We start from the raw sequence: 16,829 nt of genomic DNA, 5'->3' as shown, positions 1-16,829 counted from the left end.
GCTTTTTGCTCACAACCATTTTCTTCTGCTTTTCGATGGTTAGTGGAAGGAAATTGGATTTCACCACGATCGCTTGCCCTTTCTCTGGGGGTGGGTTTGGAATCGGAACCTAAAATGTGCTCCAGCATGAAAATGTCCCCGAAAGCGTCATCCTGATTATAATGAAAGAGGGAACACAAGAAGAAAAAAAAACAAACAGAAACCCATCATGCCTATTTGAATGGATATTGTTTTCTGAACGTTTTTTTCTTCCTTCCTTTCTTTCGTGACCATAGTTTCTGCCTTTCCTGTGTGACTTTCTCCCGAACCCCCTCTTATTCTAGATGTTTCCAACAGGAAGTTACATAAAATTTACAAATTACATCCCCAGTGTGAATAGTGCAATAGCGAGGTGATGGCGTTCCGTCACTCATTCGGAAGCAATCTTCCGGATACGGCGAAAGGTTAAAGGCATTTAAAAGAAAGCGGTACGGCGCACATTCTTTACATTTGCACAGTTGGAAAAGTTACAAATTAGTGTGAAGCACCAGCAACGCCGCTGGATGACAACATTCATCCTTTGCCGTTTGCTTTTTGCCATCCCGGAGGCGTTGATGTTTTTTTTTTTTGGTGCCTTGTCGTGTGCCTCATTATCCGGCACCGAAGCCCCTGGTTATGGTGAAGGTACACTTCGAATGTCAACCATCGCACTAGTGCTTCTTTACCTTTTACACCGTTCTGAGGGGGTTTCATGGTTTTCCAACCCCGTTTCTACCCTTTTTTTCTTCCCTTGCTGTGTGACGCTTGCCAGCACCCAAAACCCCAGAAAGCGATCCGAGCAAGGCAAGCACAAATTAAACGAAGGCACAACTATCCCCTTAAGACAGGGACACGGTGAAGCTTTTGCTCGATTTCATTCAATTTCGCAATGAATCGTTGAAGCAATCGTGCACTTTTTCGCTTTATTGGTGGTGCTTTATTAAATATTTACTCCACCATTGAAGTGAAGGGAAATTTGTACGGAGAAAAAGAGGATGGGGTGGAAAAGAAACGAAACAGAATAGTTTTGGCCCTGGCTTGGGAAAGCTTGCATTCTGAAGGTATAATGATTTGGTTCGAAATTATGCTTTTCACTTGTGCTTCTTGTGCTAGGTTTTTGGCTACCGGAGAGGGAAATGGAAATTACAGCCTCGTTACAGCCGGAACATACCCTTGTAACATGTACTCTTCCTTTCATCCGCGTAAATGTTACATGAATAAACGATTTTCCCTACCATTTACGCGAGCGAAATGTATTCCAAAATAATCGGATACGGCTTTCTGTTTATGGTGGCCTCGGTAGTTTGAAATAGTTGGGAGTGCTCCCCTTTTTTTTTGGGGAAGCAAAAAGTATTTTGGAAATGGAAATCTTTTATTCATACTCATGTTGATTGATCCCTTTTTTGTTGTTGTTGTAGTTATTCATCCAAGGTTCAATTAATCTTACTTGCTATAATTTTTATCGCTGCAGCAAAGTAGCGCCTAAAGGACATACCTTGCTTCTTGTAAAGTAATTTTGCAGTCAAACAGTTTATATATAAAAAATAAAATATAAAACAAGAAAAATTAATTCGTTCACAATCTCACATTCTTATTTAAATACAACACATAGGAGAAGGGGCGGCCCGGTGGTGCATGTGATAAACGGCGCCAGTCCACACGGCAGGACCGGGTTCAAATCCCATCCGGACCGTCTCCCCCTAGCAAAGGACTGACTATTCGGCTATGTGGTAAAATAAGTATAGTACGCCAGAAATGGCCGTCGTGACCTGTAAGGTCGTTAGGCCAAGAAGAAGAAGAAGAAGAAGAAGAACGTAGGAGAATTGTAGCATTTTACATTAAGACACTGTTGTGCAAAGTTATGTATTTACACACCAATGGAATTTTCAAAATAAAAAAAAAATTACAATTTCCAACGTTTCATTTTCAAAACATTTAATCAATCATTTTCTTCCCATCAAAACCCATCGCAACTGCTCAGCATCCGAATAACAGGCATTCATTCTAAAACCCCACAAACCGCCACCATTTCCTGCCGTTACTCACACACAGCCTCATTTTATCAAACCCACATCACATCTCAACGAACCCGCATTCACATATGAAATGATTCTTTCGGTTGGAGAAAAAAAATATCACCGATAAGAAAAAGCTACAGCAAAAGTAACAGAGCTATCAGTGAATCTTTCACATCATCGCATCGCCGTTCCCTGCCGGAAAACTGGAAAAGCGTAAACAACGACGGCTCGATAGGGACGTCCACATTTCCTCGAACGTAATCTCACAATTTCGAACGCGGTACGATAAGCTTTTTTCTCTTGTTGGTTTTGTTTTTTTTTTCCTCCGCTTTACGGTTCCTTTCTCCCCCGTCCCTTTGGGTTCGGTAGGAAGTGGCTCAAATTTCCTCCGGATACACGGGAGTCCAACCATTAATCATCCATTTTCCAAAGGTTTACCACCGTACCAAGGGGTCCTGGTAAAGCCCACATGATACGGTCGGTTCGGACATTGACTTGTTTTCCCGAAATTTCGGCCCCGCTTTCACAATCTCAGCTGCTCCCAAGCAGCTATTTGCAAAAACACCCAGCCGCTCATATATTCCTTCTCATTCTCACGTCACGATTTTTCTTCTCACGCATAGTGCTCACGTGAGCTGATGCTTTTGCAAGCGATGTCAAGAAAAGCCGTATATCTAGATATCAACCGTACGACAAATACTGGAGAAGGGAAAATGCGGAGTTTGGTGTTTTTGGGGAACGAGGAGACGAATTAGATGAATACCCTATTTGACCGTGAACTTTTACTGCGTCTCAGTCAGAGCGGCTCGCAGCGTCGTGCGTGGAAATGGCGCGCGTACTATTCGCAACCGGAACGCATCCCACACACACACCGCCACGGTCAGTTCTTTCAGTAGAACGCGCGTTCTAGACATGAGCAGAGCAGTGTTTACTACCAAACCCAAAACACTGTACGATATGGCGGTGCATTTGTAGGTTTGATAGAGTTTAAATATAGACACAATACTATATACTTACGAGAATGAAGCGTGCGTGTATATGTCTTGGGTGGGGGATTGTTTTTTCTGCTACTGATGCACCTCGGTTGCAGTTCTTGCCCAACGTGATGCAACCACACTACGATGAGCGTTTCAGAACGAGTTTTTGTGTGCGCGGCTAAATAAATTGCTCGACAATTCTTTTTTTTTCGTTCTCACTTTTAGGCGTCCCTCACTATGTATCACAGACCTGATGCGTCACTAAAGCTTAATTAATTTCACACATCGACACGTCGTCGCACCAGACACTGCCGATACTGTACCGACGATCCGTGGGGACCGACCGACATCACCGGAGATTGCCTTTCTTTTTGCGCAGTAGTGACACGTAAAAACGTTCCCCAAATGTGCCGAAAGGTGTTGCGAAAGTTGTTTGCTGTAGCATGTGCGCCACGGATTTCGAAGGAAGGAAGGAAGTCCCTAGGACAAACTTCACGAGGCGCGCTGTGATCTATCGCTTATAATAAAAAGCATTAGTGGCAGGGTGTTGCTACTGGGGGACACTATCAGCTAAAACCCCGGCTCAACAACACGTAATTCAAGTAAAACAACACATTCCCTGCTGTGATGATGAATGGAAGGGAAAAGCAACCATCAGGACATCGGGTGGTACGTAACAGTGATGTTGACTTTCGACTCTACCGCCGAGAGAAGCCTTTTGGCGACGATAACAATAACAAAAAAGCTCACAAAACACCGTTACACGCAGGTCTTTCTTTCTTTTTTATTCTGCTCAGCAACTTCGGAACCTGGAAGCTGGAAGAAAAACGGAACTGGGCGTCCGCGTCTTTCCACGGCAACGAGCGAACGCTGAATGACGTCGACAGAGTAACGCGTGGCGTTCGTTTTAGTCGGCTAGTGGTGTGTCTCTCCGCTTGGGATATACACACGGCAAAAACCCGAAACCAATGCCAACAAATGCCGGCAAAATCCACGATTCATCACCACAAACATACACACACACACACACACACACACAGTTGCACGGCCCTTTGAAGGGTGGAAAAATGCGCATGAATTATGAAGTAACGTTTTGGAGGAAATAAATTAATAATTATTACGAAATCAATTTTGCACATTGATGGTTGAAATCAGTTCGTGCTATTATTTACAATATTAATTTCCAGTAAACAATGGTTCCGCTTATTGGATGGGTTTTGTCCCTCCATTTTTCCGGAAAGCTTTCGCTTCGTGCGGGAGCTTTTACTCCGAAATGAACGCCCGCCATGACGCCTTTTTGGGGTGGGGTATGAAATGAACTACGCTGATTTTTCAACTCCCTCTCGCCGCGGGCCAGTCGTACTTCGGGTTCGGGAAATCTTTGAATGGGCATGACGTAGTACCGAAAAAGGGAATCGACCGACCGTAATCAAGCCCGCTCGTAAGGTTTCACGGGTTTTTGGCGCATGTATGTTGGAGCTTACGTTGCTAAAAATTGGTTCATTGTACTACCAAGCGGTCATGGGAGAGGGTGAGGCCGTATGTTCTGCTAGGTGGCATGTGTTTACAATTGGTTTAATTAAAATTTTGGGCAAGAACAAAAAAGATTTTCTTAAAATCAATAATAAACCACAAACAATGAGGTTTGTTTTACACAAATGTTTTAAAACATTATAATGTTTACGGTTTTGAATTGAAGTCATACTGTGCTTTGCGAATGAATTTTATTGTAAATTTTTATTTTTTAGCTTTAAGCTTACACAAGAAGGTTAAAAAGGATTCACTAAACAAAAAAAGGGTGGTTTTAAAATAATACAAATAAAGAACCAACGATTTAAAACTTAACTTTTACCCACTGTGTCGTTTCGGAAGCGTTTCTATTTGAAGCGTTTCGGTTGAAGCGTTTCCGCTGTCACGGCCGTATTGTTTATGTGTCAAATTGGTCGACATAAAAATATATCAGCAAAACAACAAATTGCACGAAGATGTTACAAAACTTAGTTTACGGTTTATTGCTGTAACCATTCCGTAGTTTTTAGCATTAATTATTGTGGGGAAAGTACTTGCATAAGTGTTAATTCAAGACAACGCGGTAGATCGGAGATTGTAGTTCTGCACCCATTACTTCTTGTCCGCTGTTCCGTTGCGATTGGTGCGGCATAACGATGATGTTCCGATTGCGAGTCAAAATTTTCTACGTCTACATCATTATTTCGTTCGTATTTAGTGTGTATTTGTTTTATTTGATCTCGAAATATTCGTTTGAAAAGTTTATAAACTACCATCGACATGTGCGGTAAGCAATGGTGGGATTAACTCATAATCAATCGATAACTTACAGCAGTTTCGTTCGCTGTTTTGCAGGAGCAACAAATTTCCCGACCGTCCACGGATACCGCAGATTGTAGGGCACTATGTAGGCGTTGGGACGGTGGGGAACCTGTCGAAAGATTTCATGAACACGAACAACTTCGATCCGATACCGGGCGTTGGTGAACGTGGCGATCCGGTTGTGATACAGGCGAAGGATCTGCTAAAGATGCAACAGTTGTTTCAGATCAATCGTTACAATCTGCTCGCTAGCGACCGGATCGCACTGAACCGTAGCCTTCAGGATGTGCGAAAACCGAAATGTGTTTCGAAGCAGTATCCCGCCAAACTGCCAACCACTTCGATTATAATCGTATTTCACAATGAAGCATGGTCCGTTCTGCTGCGCACCGTCTGGAGTGTGATCAATCGCTCACCGAAAGGGCTAGTGCGGGAGATACTGCTTGTGGATGATGCTAGTGATCGACGGTTTCTAAAGCACGAGCTCGATAACTACGTCCAGAAACTTCCGATCTCGGTTACCATACTGCGTTTGAACCAACGCGAAGGTCTCGTTGCGGCAAGACTGCTAGGTGCAAGGATGGCAACGGGCGACACACTTACCTTCCTCGACGCTCATTGTGAATGTTCACCTGGTTGGCTAGAACCACTGTTGGCCCGTGTACAAGAAAACCCCAAAAAGGTGGTCTGCCCGGTGATCGATATCATCTCGGATGATAATTTTTCGTACATTAAAAGTTTCGAGTTTCATTGGGGTGCGTTTAACTGGCCGCTGCACTTCCGGTGGTATGCGTTGAGCGATGAGGAGCTGGCAGAACGTAGAAAGGACACCACGACGCCATTCCGTACGCCAGCAATGGCGGGCGGATTGTTTACGATCGACCGAAAGTACTTTTTCGACATTGGTGCGTACGATGAGCGGCTGAAGATTTGGGGTGGCGACAATTTGGAGATGTCCTTCCGTGTGTGGCAGTGTGGTGGTGAGGTGGAAATTGCCCCTTGCTCGCACGTTGGCCATCTGTTTCGCAAAAGTTCGCCGTACACCTTTCCTGGTGGTGTTAGTGGTGTAAGTAGATCGGAAAAGGTTTGACAATTAATCCAATACGAAAAGGTTTTAAAGCAAATTCTTATCTTTTATTTTAGATTCTCAATGAAAATCTGGCCCGGGTCGCTCTAGTATGGATGGATGATTGGGCAAAGTTTTTCTTTAAGTTTAACAAGGGTACCGAGGAGTTCAAAAGCTTGGTAAGATATCAAGATTTCTCGGGGAGAGGACTTTATGTAGCTAATTCGTTCCCTTTTTTTTGTAGAACGTGTCAAATCGGCTTGCACTTAAGCGCACCCTAAACTGCAAATCATTCGATTGGTACCTGAGGCGAGTTTGGCCACAAAATTTCTTCCCCGCACCGAACAAATTTTTCGGTCGCATTCAACCGATCGACCTCACGTCAACGTTCGACTACCAGGAGTACCTCACGCTGATGAAGAAGATTAATCTCATAATTAAGAACTTGAACCCCGAGCTGAAGTGGAAATTTCTCATCAAATACCTCACGGAGAATGTGAAACGGATCGGTGACTCGATGAAGGCGGCCAAACACAGCCCCTACTGTCTGCACAAGCCGAAAACGAACACGGCCGTTAATCAACCGTACGGGCAAGCGTACCTGCAAAAGTGTTCGCTGCTGATCAACGTGCTCGACGAACAGTTCGTTATTGATGATTACGGGCGCGTCATGACGGATGAAGGAATCTGTCTGGATTCCTTCCGCAAGACCAGCATCGATGGGGAGGAACTGGTGGAGGGTGCGCGGAAAATAAAGATGGTTACCTGTGGCAGCCAGAAACCGAATCAGCGCTGGGTGTATGAAACGGATACATACCATCTGAAAAACATTGGCGAAGATGCGGAATGTCTCGAACGGAGTGCAACGCTGATAAGGGAGGATGGGGAGGATAAGTATGAACTGTTTCTGGGACCGTGTGATGTGCGGAATGAGCTGCAGAAATGGATGCTCTTTCCGGTTGCATGGAAGTGAGCAAGTCCTGAAATACTAGTCCGAGTTAGTAACACCTCGCTCAGGATACACACGAACCGCACATTCTCTCTCGCTCACTTCTTCCTTAACGTCCGTGTGTAGTTTAGTACGAGGTAAAAACAAAGGATTTCAACCAATATCAATTCATTTCTTGCAAACCAATCCTTTCTCCACTAGTTAACAAGAGCAATTTAAACGTTAGTGTATTAATATTAAGTAAAAACTAACGCTCCCAGTTCAGTGCCGAAGGAAGAAGGAGAAAAGGCGAACAAAGCTAGGGCCTGAAGGGTTCGTAGTTCATGTTACATGGCAATCTTTGAATACCCGTGTTTTCCCCCCCAAGCTAGTATGTAAGGCAACGTACGGTATTTCATACAGTAAGATAAAATGTGTAGCTTAATGTTTTTTGTAACTTTACCCAGGGAAGAAAATGATAACGGGCATACGTACTAGGTGTTATATCTATCGGTGTGTGTCTGTGTGCGTTTGTTTTCTACAGTATTTAGTATAACGTTCTTTATTTCTATCGCTCACCTGAAAAGACTTATTAGCTGTGTTAGGATTGTTTTTCCTCTTACCTTGGTTTTTCCCTTCCCCCTCTCATCTTGTTAGGATTATATAATTTGAAACTGTGATATTGTGAGTAGAGCCAGCAAAAGAGGAAATACACAAAACCCGGTCACAAATGACAAAACTTAACGCTCAAATATAAATGCATAATTTCTAATACAAACCTTTCACAAATGCAAACCCGAAACCTCACTGCATTTACATCGTCCGAAAGCAGATGAATGTATACATATTACAAACGAATCCTGGTGGATTTATTACACGTTTTGCAATCTGATTTGTGCATGATATTTATTCTCGCTTGTTTCGCTTCACTACAGTAACGGTAATAGGTTCTACATACATGTACAAAGAAGTATGCTTACTTACTAAAGCGTGTCTTGGTTGACATTTTTGTATGCTTTGTGTATTTTTTGAGTTATACATTATTCTTACACAAGAAAACACAAAAAAACGGCATAATAATATTGGTTGCGGGTAATAGTAGGTTGTCATGGAATGGTGTTACTTTTGCGTAAAGTAAACTGAAGTAAATCAATTAACTAAAACAAAAAGTCGAGAAACGCATCGCAACTGCAATTGTAAACTATAAGAAAGTGAAGGAAAAAGTAAGTACGCTTACAAAAGAACAATAGTGAGAATGTCAAGATTAACGGCAAGATGGCGTACAATTAGTTACTCTATTTATTAGTGTGATGGTGTGCACCGCTGGTTTTGAGTAGCATTTCTTGTTTGCGATTGTTTAACTACGATTAGTGTGCTATTTAGTTTCACTAGTTTTTGCTTTATTCTACAAATTTATTATCATCGATGAACATTCCGCTTCGTTCATTTACTTTCGCGTTTCGCGTTTTTTTCCCCCCGCTTTTTGTTCTGGTGCTATTCTATCGGCGCCGGTTGTGTGTATATTTGGACTAATAAAACGTACAAAAAGAGATAGGGTAAAAAATGGATGTAAAACAGATAAAATCATCTCAAAAAAAAACAATAAAAAAAAAACAAATTATACATTACAAACAAACATGGCCCTGTTCAGATGCAAAACAACTGAAAAAGGGAATGTTGATCGTGATCGTGTACCGATCATGGAAGACGGATCAAGCATGGGTATGTGGCGTTTGTGTGTACCGTATGGTTTTAGGAATCCCCAAGTGCAAAATGGTGTGGGGAAGACTCACGTGCTAAATCTGTTTCCGCTAGTTCACTTGTTCACTCTTTTTGTTTATTGCATTTCGTGCTTTTGTATGCCGATCATGCGAAACTTAGTACGAAACGGCCAATCCCAGCAGCAATCGTACCTATTTTTTGTGCACATCCTTAGTGCTTTCTCACTACCGAGTTGCCGTGCCTCACTAAATTGGTAACTAATTTGTAACAGCGTGCGTGTGGCGTAATGTAGGATTGTTTTAATTGTAAATATGTGTTACCCTATCTGTTTCTTCCTAGCTGCTGGACTTGTGGTCCGGATAAAAACGATAATCGGAATCCTGCGATGGTCTATCTATCGGCCGGAATCTGGCACTGAAGCACAACACGTCTCACTGTTCCGGAATTTGGACTTTGAAATTGAAAAACCTCCAGGACGGGTAAGTTTCTCAATGTGCTCTTTTTTGTATTCCAAACCCATCCCCGGCCGGGTCATGTTTTATGGCTGCCTCTTCAGCAAAAGCCTACCATCGGAAGATACCTCCACACGATCAGCTAATGTCGCTTATCATACGCGCTGTATCGCACAACGTTTTGTGCAACAATTCGGTACAAAAAACTGTGCTACAAACGGTACAAAACGGTTCCTGGTCGGAACCTGTACATTGCACCTGGTCTCGTGTATGTGTCGCCGTAACGAGGTAAGCTTTAAAAAAAACCTCCCCAGCATTTACGATCACGCTCCGAATCTTCCAAGTCTGCCTATCTCTGAGTGCTTTGAATGTGCGATCGCCAGCCACTAACATTGGAACATATCGGGATGTATCGGAGATCATGACGACGATGTGTGGTTTTATGTGCACCATTTTCTTCCCGGTGTGGTAATTTTTCTGCTTCTGCTCAGTGCCCCAAAATGTGCCCCATTTTATGGGCAGAGACTGCAGAGTTCTGTGGCCGGTCACAAAGCCACGATCAAGTGGTTTTGTGTGCGTAGTTTGCGAAACTTAATTAGAACAACCCGGGTTTAACTATTTCCCGTGCTTTTCCTCGCGTTTCCGGAGCCAATCAAGCGGGAAGGAAGGTGTTCGATATTTAACGTAACTAATTAACAAACAGCTAAGCCAGTGCTCTCACTAAACTAACCAACATCGTGTTACCTACCTACTAGAAGAACTAAAACTCAACAATACTTTAACATTTCACAATTATTTGTATGCGCTAGTCGTCGCCTAACCTATCGTAATTCGGAGCAATGGTTTGGGTCGCTTCCTCCAAAACTAAACGGTTAATTTCGCTACTGCTTCCACGTGCCCTTCCAACAACAATCCAGTGCTCTTCTCAAGGCGAGCAGATTTTACATTTGGCTTTGGTTGAACAATTACTTTTTGTTAGATATCTTTTGTTTTTTTGTTTTGAGTACCATAATTCCTTCTATTCCTTTCTCACACTCGATGCTGGACATTTGCCCTATATACGTACGTGGCTATATATTATGCATATTTATTTTTTATTAGCATTACATCATGTTCTAGATCATCGGGTACGCGTCTCATAACCGCGTGTCATTGGAACGTTTTATGCTAAAAATGGTAAATGTAATAATTAAACATGATAAAATATAAAAAAAACCACATATACACAAACAACGTACTCTAATCGATTTCCAGTAGCAGAACAAGATCGGTATGGCAAGTAGTTTTTAAACGTACAAAAAAAACAAGCAGAGTATTTCGTTTTATATCACCGTTCCGTCACGTAGAAGCCTTGCAACACTATTCCTGCACTAGATCCCCTTAAAATGTACACAACACAACCCAAGCGTTCGTTCGGGTTTGGTGTCCAGTTTTATTGCTAACCCTTGTTTGCTTCAATACTATAAATTCGACTGCGCTGGTAGGCTGGTCGTGGGTAATGGTAATCTGAATCTCTCAGTTTTTGCGAGTCTCCTTTCGCTAGTTAGTTAGTCCGACTTCTAATACAAAGGTACTTATTTGCTATGCGTAGTAGCGAACACACAAGACACCGCGGGGTGTTGCACCGCGGATGCCAACGAGTAGTGGACGGATGAGTGGCGCAGATTCATTCACTTAAAGGCTAACGATTTAGGATCGATTGTACCTTGCGGATTTAGTATAAGTAGTAAACGTTGGCTTGACACCCGTCTACACAAACACAGCATTTACCCACCTTTTTCTGCTGGATCTGCGCGATCAGAGCAGAGCAAATACTGTCAAAGGAACCATCTAGATCGTGATCGTTGATCAGCAGGTACACCCAAGATCCGCGGGAACACACCATACTGCGTCCGGTCAGGTGACCTGCAACGGTTCGTCACCGTCCTCGTTGTTGTTCGTCTCCATCTTGATGTCCTGCTCGTGGGCGCTGCCGATGCTTCCCGCCGGTGAGACGGGTTCCTCGTCCGAAGGTGTGGAGCTGCGGGACGAGTGTGTATCGTGCTGTCCATCCTGCTGCCTTGCCTGCCGTCTACCGAACGGACTATCCCTTGCGCTGTCCCTAGCCTGTGAGGAGGGTGATTGCTGCTGTTGCTGCTGCTGCTGGTGCTGCAACCGAAGCGGGATCGGTAACTGTGTCACCTTCCCCATGAAGGATCGTATCTCCTCGAAGTAGGAATCCTCCGGTATGCCACGGCTGTTTCGCCGTGCCGCCCGCAGTCGCTCGTCCAACCCAAGCCCCAGTCCGGCCGCGTCCGCTTCGTGCTTCTTCAGATGCCGGTCAAGATTCGTCTGCTGACCGAAGCACCGTTCGCACAGTGCACACTTGAACGGGCGTTCCTTGTTGTGGATGTTGCGCACGTGTCGCTGCAGGTTGCTCGAGATGCTGAAGGATCGCTCACAGTACCGGCACTTGTACGGTTGTTCGCCCGTGTGGGTACGCAGGTGACGCGTCAGGTTAGCCGACCGCGGGAACACCTTGCCACAGAACTTGCACGCGTACCGGTCCTTGTTTTTGCCGTGCGAACCAGTCGTACCGCCGGCACCGGTCGGCAGGTTGTGGTTGATAATGTTGGCGTTATTGTTATTCAAACCATTCCCGGCACCGCCGCTGTTCGAGGCACTTTGACGGAGCTGCGACAGACTGAGGGCGAGTGCTTCGCGCTCCTTTAACCGCTGCAGATCGTACGAGGCGGATGATCGTGGCGGCAAGAATGAACCACGGTAGGGTACCGGAAGGCCCGCCTTTGCGATCGCCTCCAGCATAAGCGGGTTGAGTCCTGGTGGGCCGGAAAACAGTGCACTCGGACTGTGATTCGCGAGGCTCGATATTCGGAACTCATCCTTAATGTTGATGTGGTTGTTGTTGGTGTACTTGGAGCTGTTGTTGTTGTTGTTGTTGTTGTTGTTGTGGTTGGTAGGACTCGGGCTCTTATCACTATCGGACGGTTTGCTGTGGTTGTTGTTCAGATTGTTCGTGTTGTTGTTGTTATCGTTAAAGAATATCACATTACTCCCGGGCTTGCTGTCGGTGGAGCTTGCCCTCGGTGGATCCGTTTCATCGTCCGAGGAGGTAGAGGTCGACGTGCCACCACCACCACCACCACCGGACGACTTCTTGCGCTCCACCCGCAGATCGAGCGGTTGCTCGGCGAGGCTCTGGTGCTGTTGCTGCTGCTGGTGCAGCAGATTCGACGAGGACGAACGGTTGACGAGCGAGAGATCGAACGGTGCCGGCAGGGTGGATCCGAGACCGAGCAGCGGATAGACCGCGCCTTGCTTTGGACTGGGCAGCATCTTGCGCGGTGAGTGATCCTTCTCGCGCATCTTGCGCCTCACTGCATTCGCGCAGATCACGGTTGCGGCCGTTGTTGTCTCGTTTTGTGACACCGGGCAGAGTAGAGATGGTGTTGCAAGCTGGGAGCAGTTGGAGCAATGGCGGAGCACACTTCAGCCTTAAACCTGCAACGAGAACACAATAGCGTGTGCAGAACAAAGAAAGGGGATAAATGTGGAGAAAACAGCCAGAAACGAGATTTAGTCTTTTTTCTTCCCCCATGGGTAACTGCTACGAGTGGGGAGAGGGATCTTAATTGAGTCATTCATTTCCGTGCGTTGGACAACTGCTTGTGAAGAGCGTCACTGCGAATAGTGAAGTGTTTGCCTATAAAAGAAGCCATTGCAATGGGCTATCTTAAAGTCTTTCGGTTGAAAAGATGTACCCAACCAATAACAATGATTTCTATTGAAGCCGAGACAATCGGCATTGGACAAGGGGTCGTCGAATTGGGTGAGGCGCTAGAGGTGTCGAACACCACCACCCCCGAGAGGGAACAAATGAAGTGTGGCCTGGCGAGCGTGCTCACACACAAAGTGACCAGAAAGAGTAGATGCGATTGCGACCCAGTTCGAACGAGGTCCGGCCTAACGCCGTACAGCAGTCTCCAACTGTCTCCGAGCAAATATTGGACTTGCTATCATCTTTTGATATTGTCTAGTGTGCGGTGTCCAAGCGAATCCGCGGGTGACTTGTCACTGGCGACCACTTGGAATGTTAATCAAAAAGACCGCCCTTGTGTCTTCGTCATCTCCGAGGTGAGGACCCTCTGACCATTAGGGATGGTTGTGATCATGATGATGATGCAGCTCGTTGCATCCAAAAGACACTCGGGACCTTGTTGCTAACGTGCGGATGGACAGCGGAAATGGCACCGAAAGACAAAGAGGATCTCAACAACAACAACAGCAAAAAACCCACCCTCGTGCAACCGTGTTGAAATGGTTCAATACCGCAAAAGTCAACGGCACGAACCGTACACACGGTCATTTGGATTCTGGATGCATTTCCCGCGGCCTGGTCCCTGGTTGATGGCGAATTTTCTTCCAACCCAGCGCCTGCGCTCCAGATTTCCTTTTATGAAAACCCATTATTTGTTCACCTCGACAGGGCGACCAAGCTGAATGGTCTGAAGTGTGGCGCACGACCCCAAAATGGCACGTGGGTGCCGCTGTGGCCGTTTGCTGCCCTGATGGCTACTTTCTGCCTGACGTCTTCTTGCCGTTTCCCCTCCCACCTCATGTATTTGTAGCAGCATCTGCCTCTATGGACAGTTTTCAAACGGCGTTTGATCGCGTGTTCCTCTGGTCGTGTTTGCCGACCACTTCGTAGCGGGTTTAGTGTTGGAGATGTTCAAGTTACTGGCCGCCCGGACCTCGGCGGATGAGTGTTTGGCAAGCGTGGTCTCTACCTCAACAAACTTTCTTTCACACCTTCTTCTCCATTCCCTACCCCAGGAACCCTCGCCGAATTGCGTTCCCTTATCAGAGGGTTTAATTCCGCACACAGACACACACAAAAAAAGCAATCGGCGAGCGCAAAAGGGGAGTAAAACGAAAAGCTGGATCATTCCTGTATACATGTCCAAGCGGAATTCGTCACGGAGCACCGGTATGTTTGTTTTTGGTGTAGAGATCTTTCTCTTACTATTCGGTGGAAGCACGCAGGAGGATTGAATGCATGTTTCCATTTTATCCTCGGCCACGAGAGAAGGTTAGACAGGTCGATGAATTGTCGTGGTCAATCGGCGCACGAGCCCTATCGTCCGGGGGGTTTAGGGATTGGAAATTGAAAAACACCCAAACAGCGTCCAGTGACTGGAATGGAAAACGGAACCAGGCACTGGAAACCGTCATGCGAAAATGAGAATCGTGATATGCGATCATTATCGGTTTTGTGGTGTATAGAGGGGTGTTATGGCTCTGTGTATTTTGTTGCTTGTCGAAGTCAACCCCAAAAACCAGGTGACTAATGGTAACCGTTGGAGGTAGAGGAATAAACCGCTCGGGTGAAATGATTTGTACCGATTCCGAAAGATTGTGTGGATAATGATGTTCAAATTGCTTCACGGCTTCTTCGTTTTGGGTACAGTGTTACGATTGGACGTACGTTGCTTGTTCGCTTGGTATGGAGGATAAAGTCTTTCCTTGCTCTTGAGGTACAATTTAGTGTGCTAGCAGTAAATGGGATATAAACGGAACCATTTACAGATTGAAGTAGATTTAAGGTAGGATTATTTGTAACCAAACAAAGATATATATCGAGCAGATTTGATTTGTCTGCAAGATGCATCAATATAATCTTTTGTCTTGTGGATTGGTCTATATATTGTGAGGTGATGTGATAATAGTTTTTTTAGCAGTGGTGGATCTCTAACGGTAGGCAGAATAGGAGGCGCTCTAGGACCTGCCGGTTAAGGGGGTCCTCGAAGAACGGAAATTTAAATGAAAGTTGGTAGCAGATAAAAAAAAACCTTTCTTCTAGCCACGGCACACTCGGCAACACGGTGATATGGAAAAAGGACCACCTTTTCTAATTAATTCTTTGCCAAATGATCGAATGTACCCTTTAAAACGTTTTCGTACTAATCACAAGAACTGTGTTTTTTAGTTATTAAAAAGTTTTTAAATCCTACATTTTCCATGCCAAAAAATATAAGAACGGATTTGACCGAGAGGAGCGACAAATAGTTTTTTTTTACGAAGCTTTTTTCATTCGTCTAGAACGCACGAAGTGTGTGCGTAAGAATGAGAGAGAAGAATTTAGAAGCCACCCGCTTCGCCAATTATACGTGTAGGTGTGATAACGAAGCAGATGAGCTAATGATCATGCGATAAGTAGAATTTGTGTTCAGTAGCGATCGGTCGGTGATACGTATGAGTTGTACAAAAAAATGGCTCTCGGTACATAAACTATTTTGCACGTGTTTTCTAAGTTTTTATGTTGCTGAAAACAGTGATATCCTTTCCCGAGCATCATATTCTGTATAAAAGAAAGATTATTATATCAATCAAGTGTGTAGATTTGATGTTATACAGCGAAATTAGTTAAGCACGTGTTCCAATTAGATGGCAGCGTCGGGTTGGCTTTGTGAAAGTGTATGTAGGTGTAAGTGAAAGAAGCATGGCGGCTGTGAAAAGGGACCAAAAAATCAAAAAAACGATATTATCCACCACAGGAAATGCAAGATTTTATTCGCTCATTGCATTTTAAATCAATCTGTATCTTTTTTTTATAAGCAAAAGAATGTACAAAGCTTGAAATAACGATTTAGCAAGCAATGTAAAAGACGCTGCTTAGGAAGCTGTGTTGAGGTAGTGTGTGTGTGTGTGCCTCCTGATTAACTCTTTTGACATTTCCTAATTCCTCAAAACCGGTTTCGGATCGAAAGGTATCGTGTTAAGCGTGGTTAGGCGATAAGCGATCTTCCATCTTGCTCTTACCTGCGCAGGCAATGTAGGTACGTTCTTGCGTCCTTATTCCACAACTAAGGTTATCATTGTGGCCAGTTTACTGTACGCTAACGCCGGAAGGGACGTGTGTGAGTGTAATAAAATTTATAATCAGTGCGTGTTACTATGCGTGTACTAAGCTGGCAAATTCTTTGCAGTTGTGTTGTGCAGTGCAAGTGTTGGTTTTTTTTTGTTGGTGAAAATAAAGTTATATATCTTTTTTTTTAAATAAAAGCTTATTGCTTATTGCGTGTGTATCGTGTATTGAAAAAATGTGGCCAATGTTGGCTTTTGTATGTGTTTTAAATGTGCCAAAGCGTATTGAAGCGTGTATGTGCCTTTTTGCACAGAAGAAAAAAGGAAGTGTTGGTGAAAAAAGTGATATCCTTTTCTAAATTAGTTTATGGCTTATAGCGTGAATTAGTGTATTAAAAAATGTTGCCATTTTAGGCATGTGCGGTGTATTAAATGTGGAAATGGTGTTTTAAA

At 44.4% G+C, this 16,829-nt stretch overlaps 2 protein-coding genes across 3 annotated transcripts in view; one reads left to right on the top strand and one right to left on the bottom strand.

The window, feature by feature from the left end:
* Positions 1–4,937: 4,937 nt before the first annotated feature.
* Positions 4,938–8,142, top strand: LOC125762885 (polypeptide N-acetylgalactosaminyltransferase 3). Its single transcript, XM_049425479.1, has 4 exons — positions 4,938–5,309; positions 5,378–6,410; positions 6,488–6,589; positions 6,655–8,142. The coding sequence occupies exons 1-4, from the start codon at positions 5,179–5,181 to the stop codon at positions 7,381–7,383; spliced, it is 1,995 nt and encodes a 664-aa protein (XP_049281436.1). The 5' UTR covers positions 4,938–5,178; the 3' UTR covers positions 7,384–8,142.
* Positions 8,143–8,225: 83 nt separating this feature from the next.
* Positions 8,226–16,829, bottom strand: part of LOC125762891 (transcription factor hamlet-like) — a 75,377-nt gene continuing 66,773 nt past the window's right edge. For both annotated transcript variants that reach the window (XM_049425509.1, XM_049425510.1), the window contains one exon: positions 8,226–13,013. In XM_049425509.1, the coding sequence (XP_049281466.1) occupies positions 11,409–12,878 (1,470 nt within the window). In that variant the 5' untranslated portion in view covers positions 12,879–13,013 and the 3' untranslated portion in view covers positions 8,226–11,408. The remainder of the gene's footprint in view (positions 13,014–16,829) is intronic.

Source organism: Anopheles funestus, chromosome 2RL, assembly GCF_943734845.2.
Source record: "Anopheles funestus chromosome 2RL, idAnoFuneDA-416_04, whole genome shotgun sequence".
Classification (NCBI taxonomy): Eukaryota; Metazoa; Arthropoda; class Insecta; order Diptera; family Culicidae; genus Anopheles; species Anopheles funestus.
This window is presented reverse-complemented; position numbering and strand designations above follow the sequence as displayed.